This window comes from Trachymyrmex septentrionalis, unplaced genomic scaffold (assembly GCF_001594115.1).
Source record: "Trachymyrmex septentrionalis isolate Tsep2-gDNA-1 unplaced genomic scaffold, Tsep1.0 scaffold127, whole genome shotgun sequence".
Taxonomy (NCBI): Eukaryota; Metazoa; Arthropoda; class Insecta; order Hymenoptera; family Formicidae; genus Trachymyrmex; species Trachymyrmex septentrionalis.
Genome location: NW_017304406.1, coordinates 3,462 through 11,922, shown reverse-complemented (window position 1 = coordinate 11,922; position 8,461 = coordinate 3,462). Strand labels below are relative to the sequence as shown.

At 41.7% G+C, this 8,461-nt stretch overlaps 1 protein-coding gene across 1 annotated transcript; it reads right to left on the bottom strand.

The window, feature by feature from the left end:
* On the bottom strand, positions 1–6,930 carry LOC108756493 (RB1-inducible coiled-coil protein 1-like). Its single transcript, XM_018500360.1, has 8 exons — positions 6,627–6,930; positions 4,812–5,757; positions 4,518–4,735; positions 3,812–4,439; positions 2,253–3,002; positions 1,870–2,178; positions 893–1,735; positions 1–785 (listed from the first exon to the last, which is right to left on the bottom strand). The coding sequence occupies exons 1-8, from the start codon at positions 6,875–6,877 to the stop codon at positions 666–668; spliced, it is 4,065 nt and encodes a 1,354-aa protein (XP_018355862.1). The 5' UTR covers positions 6,878–6,930; the 3' UTR covers positions 1–665.
* Between the last annotated feature and the right edge of the window lie 1,531 nt (positions 6,931–8,461).

Here is an 8,461-nt window from a genome sequence, read left to right as displayed (position 1 = left end):
ACTATACATATATTCACGACATATAAATCGCACATTCCCATAACATGTTGGTTTTGTAAAACTTACAGCTATATCTTCTTGTCTCACACAACGCAAACATAATTATCAGAATGCAGAGAGAGGAAGCTGAACACGCTTTCGTCTTTCCGCATTGTACATCTAATGTTGAAGTGAAACAATCCCTTTCTCTCATACACACTAGTCGACCTATCGAATTATCGAAAGAGAGAATCGTCGACGACACTCACATTCCTTTATTTTTTTTTCATTTATGAAAAAAGAAAGTCGAAGAATACAAATATCGTTACGCTTCACAGCTAACCACAGCATTCGGCAAATATGTTTCACTCGTTTAAAAATTATTTATATCACAATAAAACGCCGGCGCATCCTTCCGTCTCATTTCATATTATCCAACTTGCGCATACCTCTTTCTATAGATCACTCCCTTTCCAGCGTTCGTCGGTATCAAGGATGCGTCTAGAGGCTCTGGCAGGTTTTGGCCTAGATCCGAGGTTTCCGGATGGTTGCGGAGACGTAAGTTCGGGATTTGCGTTCCGGGTCGCTGGTCCCTTAACGAACGCGGCCTGCCGACGCAAATCCTCGATCACAGCGCTTGTACTAGGCAAGAATCAAGGGATTCTCGACACAGTCTGAATGTAAAATTACGGTAGTTGACTCTTTGACATCAAACTCGTCTCGTCTGTCAGCGCACGTGCATCTCGTGGCTTAGCGTGCACTCTGTAGAATTTCGTGCCACGTGGGACGTGGTACCGATTTTCATGCTAGAAAGAGAATGAGATTATATTTCTTTTTGCTGTAATGAATGATATATTATTTAATTAGAATACAATTTTACATATATCTACAATAATTAATCAACAAGTCTTACCTTTCTCGCATGACAATATTCCTTATCGATCACTTCAGCTAGAACGCACTTCCGAGAAGCATTCGGATTCATTCCTTCCACTGCACCTACGCAGTCCGAATGAAGGAAATAAAAAGTCGAAGATTCCTGATACACCGCATAATTGCTATGTACAGCGTCCCAGACTACGAGTACCACATCACCTGGATTACAACTAGTGACGGTCACAATTCCTTGTTGCACCATCTTTGCCACTTTTTCTGCGACCTTCTTATGTATGTATGAGGGAAGGGAGGGATGGAAGCACATTGATTTGGAAGATGATCGTCGACTCGTCGGTTCTGGACTCGTGGCCGCGTCCCGACTTGAATTAGAGTCCGAAACTACTGCGACCGACGCATTCATGTCTTTGTCGCGATTTTCCGGCATCGGATCAATACCAAATGTCCTCTTGGTACGTTCTTTCAGCAACTCAACCTCCAAACGAATTTTATCCGTCATTAATGCCTCTAATTTTGCTTCGGCCGCTATTTTACTGGCGCGTATCGAATTTAGCTCGCAAGACAGCCTCTTGTTGTCATTTTCGAGAGATTCAAGTCGCCTCGATAGTCGAGCCAGATCATCATCGTCAGCTTCTAATCGTACTTTCTTCGATTCTGAGACCTCAACCTCATACTTTTCGGATTCCTTGAAAATGTCCTCTAGAATTTGACCAGCATCCAATCGATCGTAGCTCAAGTCTTTGCATACTCCAGCTTCTAGAGGATACACGATATCATCGTTTTGTTCCAAAACCGTTCGCATTGCTTTGTCTGCGATTTCTTTGTTCTCCAAACATGCCTTATCCGCTTCAAGATTTTTCATCTAAGTATACAAAAAATAAAACAGATAAAATATATGATAATCGATCAAAAATATACACAGAGTGATCTTTCTTTAGATCATCACTATCGGATTAAGTGTATATGTGTGTATGAATGTGATATGTGATACCATACCTTCTCCATCAAAGTTTGCTGTATCTCCGATTTCAGTTCAAAATCTCCAAGTAATCGATCTATCGTATGCTTATAATGTTTGCCCTGTTCAATCAGCGCGGCCGTTCTCATTCTGTACATTTCTATTTCCCTATTTTTCTCTTCGACTACTTCCTTCGCCAATCTTAATTCGTTGTCCAATTTTGCCATGCAATCGGCCCTTTCCTTTATGATTGCAGTACGGACGGCCATAGCATTCTCAATCTTCATGTCTTCTCTTGCTTGTGCCAAAATTGCTTCATGATTTACAAGCTCAATAACATCTGTTCGCTGCAAGAAATAAAATTAACATTTTTATATTGTCTCGTTACATTTTTAATAATCGGAATAAACAAATTACTTACTTCGATCTTCTCTAAACTAGAATCGCTAGGACTCCTTTCCATAGTAGAAGCGGTCATAAGTTTGAAGCGGCTCCGAATGGTCTCTAATTCCGTTTTATATTCCATTTGCAATTTATCAGTTGCCTCTTTCACCATTCTCTCCTGATCGTTGCGCGCAGTGACCAGATTCTCCTCTAATTCTTGAATTCGCTTCTGACATTGTGTCAATGAATTCGTTAAAGAAGTGATCTCGAGAAATCTTTCGTCATTCAATTTTTTCACGGCCTCTTCCTTGTCTATGCGCGCTTGCTCTAGTACCCTCGAATAGTCCTCGAGTTGCTGATGTAAACGATCATGTAAGTTCCTCCTCTCGATTTGCTCGTCTTCCAATTTTTGACGCATCGTAGCCACCAGTCGCTCGTGTTCCGCCAATTCAGTTTCCTTTTCAAGAAGACTACGCTTAAGCGTGCAAATCTCTTCCTCACGACTCTGCATTAGCTTCTTAACATCCGCGATCTCGTACTCGTGCTCGATTGTCATTTCCTGTTCACGCTCTTGAAGACGTCGATCATACTCTCGCGAGTGCAAGGACAATGCCACTCGAACGCGCTCCGTCATCTCGACGATGCCATTCTTGTCCTCGTTAGATTGATTTCGCAGAATCGCCAATTCATTCCGCACGGAACTGAGCTCCTCGCATACAACCGTTTTCATGGTCTTCAGGATAGAACGCAACCTTTCCACTTCCTCACGCGTATTACCGAGATTCTCCTGAAATGATGAGCACCAGAAATATTTCGATGAGTTATTTAAAAATCAGATTTTGTGCAACGGATTGTCCTCGACTCTGAGTAAAGTAGTCAAGGAGAATTCGTCAAGGAGATTAGTCAAGGGAAACTCCAATCTCTTTGTTAATTTTAAATCACAAATGCGTGTCCAATTTGCGCGGTACGCAAAATTGCAATCATTTCAATTTAGAAACAAATGTCTTTGTAAAAGCAATTGTGTGGATGAGTTCAATGGGTTCTGAAGGGATGTCTGACTCGAGGGATCGGGAAACGAGTGCGACGCCAGCTATCCTGTAAAAAATCAAGATGCACGCATATATATGTATACACACGCGCGCGTCTATCATTGAGTGCCATAGTACTTGTGCAAACAGAAATCAGGGAGCACAAGAGATTCAGTTCAATTAGATCGAACGTTACGGAACACAAGTCAAACAGTAATACATACCCACGTCACGAGGTCTAATTAGCATATAGTCAATTCTAATCACTAACGAATATAAAGATATAATAACGAAAGCACCTAGAAATCATAAAGAAGAAAATTGAATCAACTACTAGTATGTTTAACAAAGTACCGAGCAATATTTTAAAGATATCTTGATGCGGAGAGGAAATAGTGAGAGAGGAAAATATAAAGAAAGGTGAGAAGAAGAGAAAGAGAAAGTTGTACATTTTATAACATACTAATTTTAGAAAACGATGAATAATGATAAAGGCAGTACTTTACGAAACGTTTTACGGCTACGACTACAATAGTTGTTTGTTAGCGAGCTGTAAGTCGTCCAATACCTGAAGGAGGGACACGATAGCCTGATGCTGGCCGTCGGCGGGATGTTCGCTGAGGCTGCTCGGCAGAGATTCATCCATATAAAATTCCGTACCCATGAAGTCGGTAGCACCTACACCGACGGAGGGACTGCTACCTCCGCTACCGGATAGCGGATGCTGATGTTGCTGATGCTGGCCGTCGCACATGACGGAGGACCGCAAGGAAGGAGGATTCGGACTCAGGGAATGTTGCTCCTCGAGCGGTATAGCGTCACGATAATTCGACAGACCGTTCACGCCTCTGCGAAGCAAACAACTGGAAGAATCGGCGGCGCCGTTCTCCACGCACTCGGTCAGCGGACTTAGCTGCACCGGACGCTCGCTCGTGGCGGATAGACTGGGAAATTGGAAAGAGCCGGGTTCGCTTGATGTGGTCGAACGTGTTGTTAAATCCGCGACTTTCGAGTTTAACGGGGAGACGTTAGTTGAGGTCGAGGAAGCGGGGGACACGCTTCGAGAGGCACCAACCTCCAATTGCTTCTGCCGTTTCTGTTTCGCCCCGTCGAACACGCCAGGCTTGGTTACTTCCACACCGGCTTGACCAATTTTCTCGAACTCCTCCGTATCAGTTTCAGATTCAAAATCGCCCCTGAAAATCGATACGGCACACGTGATGTATTATTCATCTGTATATAAGTGACAATATAACTTAATTATTAAGACTCACCTATCAGATAACAATGGCGCTCTAGTGCGTTCTTGTTCCTTTGCGGGAATATCAGTGCTCACCGATGTGGTGTCTTTCTCCTTGGTACCATCGGTACTACCTTCGGTGAAGCTTTTCGATAAGAAGAATTGCGTTATGCTGCTCAAATCCGGCGTAGAAATTGTAAGCGCCAAATCCGGAAGCTGCGATCGCAATGACTCCATGTCGTCCGCGGTCAGCTATAGTTTTAAATATTAAGAATAAATTATTCGTATATGTATACTTTAATAATTAACGTCTAATCGCAGATCTTACCTTAGGTAACCCGTTGTCAAAAACGGAAGGTGCTTGCGTTGCAAAAGGCGGTGGTGTGTCCTCCAGACCTGGGAAGAGAGTGTTCAAGAAGTGGCCGTCAAATTTGCTCTGAAACTCTCGCCTACGTGCCAACTCTTCGCTGTGAACAGTCAACAGCTGGCACGCCAGATTGCTTGCCCATACGAGGAAAGCTTGCGAGAAGGTGCGCCTTCTAACAACCTCAACCACCGCGCTTATATACATCTGCGGAGCTAAGTGGATCTGTTGGAGCACCTCCAGATGCCGTCGCAACCGCTTCAGGCTCTCGTGATATATGATTAACTTGTTGCCCACTTCCACCATCTTATTCTCCACGTACATGATCCACTTCAAGCGATGATAGATATTCACCGACAACTCTTCCTTCGCCTTGGTGCATCTGCGGCGGATGTCGCGCAGCTGATTGTGATTTTGCAACATGACGAGCAATTGCCGCCGGTGAGAATTGCAAAGATCTGGCAGAACGCTCGCATCGCCTAAATTGCTCGCGCGATTCTGATTCTGCAGGAAACCTTGAGCAAGCTCACCTTGTTCGTGAACAAGTCTCTTGGTCTGCACCATCAGCTGTTCCAGGGCAAATAGCCTCTCGCCTAGGCCCTTAATCTCCTTCATATCCTGCTTATTAGCATTATCGACAGCCCCGTTCACTTCTGCCTTCAAGGCCTGCATCAATCGTTCATCGAACTGCTCCAGGCCACGCGAGCATTGCTCTGCCACTTGCTCTAGGCTGCTTTGATTGTCTTTCGCAGAGATCCATCGTAACAGACTTAGTACTTCCCCACTGTCCTCCGATGCAGTTTCGGAAGTTTGACTCGGTTGATCATCCGGACTCAACAAGCCCTCGGCTTGAGCTCTCAAGGCCGGTAAAATTGGAATTTTTGCAAGAGTGCCGAGATCAGCGCTGAAGCTGCAATAAAATTTTGCATTCGTTTTTTTGAAACGTAACTTCGCTATTCAATAAAACAAAAAACATAAATTTAAATGTTACTCTACTTCTGATTATTATTAATCAAAAAAATTCAATTTACTACACATTAGAATGTTACAGACATTAAGTAGTTACTTATATTTGGCGAACAATAAACTTTGATGCGCATATTTTGGGATAAAATTAATACTAATTTAATTACTGATTAGCAATATAACCAATGATAATTGAAGCAGCTACGATTAAACATGGTAATCAAAAGCTATGATAATTAAAACGTGACTTCAATGGTAATTATATTCCATTGTAATTAAAGTAATTATTGAGAGCAGCATTACGCTATACGTTTATGGTAGCTGCTACTCATAATTCATTACAAAAAATTTGCTTAATATCCCGTAATCATGTCCTAAGCCCATTAATCTATACTCTCACTGTTATTCAATCGAACTTTGATCAGCTTGATAAAATCTACGAAAGAAAAAACCAGTCCCTAGCGCATTAATCGTAACGTTCAATGCATCTTGTCAATTAAATTGTCGCACTCACAAATTATTGACTACTTTTGCAAGTATTATTGACTTTATGCAAGTAATGCAAATAAAGGCGAAATATTTTATAATTCTTCCAAGCTCTCACTTTATTTTTATTAAATTTCGTCATCATAAATCTTCACAAAAACGAATTCCGATAAATTCATTTGATATCATTTCGATATCAAAAGAATATTGAAAACAAGAATAAAATTCCACGATATTTACACATCAATGAAATGGAACTGATATTTACACGTCAATAGAACTGGGAAAATGAAATGGAACTGAGGGAAACGAAAAAAAGCATCATACTTATCAAGGAGCTTCATGTGCTGCTGTCTCTCGGCGAGGTACAGGACGAAGGCTTGCTGGAACTGCTCGGCTCGTGATTGAAACATATGCGTGATGTCCTCGAGATTGGCGACTACTGCGGCCCAGCCTTGTTGCTGGAGATGCTGATCGTGGACCAGCCTCTCGCAGATCCTCGTCTGCTCACGTGCCAGGCCGCAACACTGCTGGGCCAAATGAGCACGTGCGCAAAGGGTCTGGTAAGTGGCTGGCATCGCCAGTGAGGCATCGATCTGTGTCTGCAGGTCGACATCTGATAAAACAAAAATCAATATCAAAATAAATACTTGCTTCTCGCGTAATTTTGCTCTAGAATATAATATTTTGCCAAATTACAGGTAATACGAGAATTACATAATAAACGGCTCTGAGCCTGTATTCTGTAACTTCTAAATGATACCTGTCGTAAAAAGTTACAGAACACGTGCACTGAACTGTTTTTCTAATAATGATAAACCTAGCAATGGTAAAAAAAACCGTATATTACAACATTGTATTCCTTTCGAAAATTGTACGTCACGTAAATTACAATATGACACCGAGAAAAAAGCACAGAACAACAATATCTCTCTCTCTCTAGGAATGTGGATTAGAGAAAGTTACGTTTATCCCGTGTGCAACCTCAATTCTAACTTTAATAAAATAGTTCCTGTATCACCTTTAAGTGCTTGGACGAGACTCGATGTACCTATGATCATTTTGTACCTATCAGACATCTAAAAGCGCGTACTTGGCAACTCGTGACTAAATCTGAGAATTTAATGAGATTCTATCTAGTTAGTGAGACAGACACAAATAAAACATAAATGCTTTTCATCACAAACAGCTATGAATTTGAAACTTGAAGTTGTTGTCGATCATATTACGAGCGTAACAAAGGCAACTAGGAAATGTACTCCGTTTACATAAGGATAATGTTAACACGCGAATGTGTTAAAGACAAGTAGCATCAGACAAAAACTATGCATCGGATCGAACCAAGTGGCAGGTGTATAATTGATCGGCGAGGCTCGCCAGAGAGCGTAATCTTGGCACGCGATGAAAATTCAAGGTCGCCACGACACATATCGCTTCAGCAACCTTACGTCACACTCTAGATTCGAGAGGCGAATTGTGTTTCACGTCCTTAATTAATTAATTCACGTGTGCGTGAAATCGCGGAAGAAAAAGGAAGGCCACTCGGATCGACGGGGAGAAGATGAGAAGTAATAGACTCGAGTAAACGGAACGGTAAGGGAATAAATGACACAAAGGAAAGGAGGTATGACGTGGCATACATATCGTTGCATAAATTTACAGACCGATATTTTTACATATTCTATCACGCCTATTTTAGGATATTTTACATATCCTATCACGCCTGTTTCCACAATGATAATGCATGTGCGACTCGATCTTTATAAACCACACGCTGTCCAAGTGACCTTACTGATTTGCAAGTGCAAAATGTATCATCATTATGCGTGATCGAACAATCGGTCCGAGATGCCGCAATACGCATCTTATTCGAAAGTCAAATAAGTCGTCGGCAGATAATCGCAAAGAAGGAAGAAGTGTTACGGATGTAATCATTACGTTGCTTATCGCGACGCTGATGCTCCACTTACAAAGCACGCTCTACAGATGCATATATTATATACACATGAATTAAGAAACTGTGCAAATTTTTTATCGAAACTGTAAATCTGAATTTACGACAACCTTTGGCAGAAATAATTATTTCTTACACATGTATCCATTTTTATCTTCTCTTTGCATTACGTGTTTTCACGGTTTGTGCAGAAAGATTAGAAAAAATG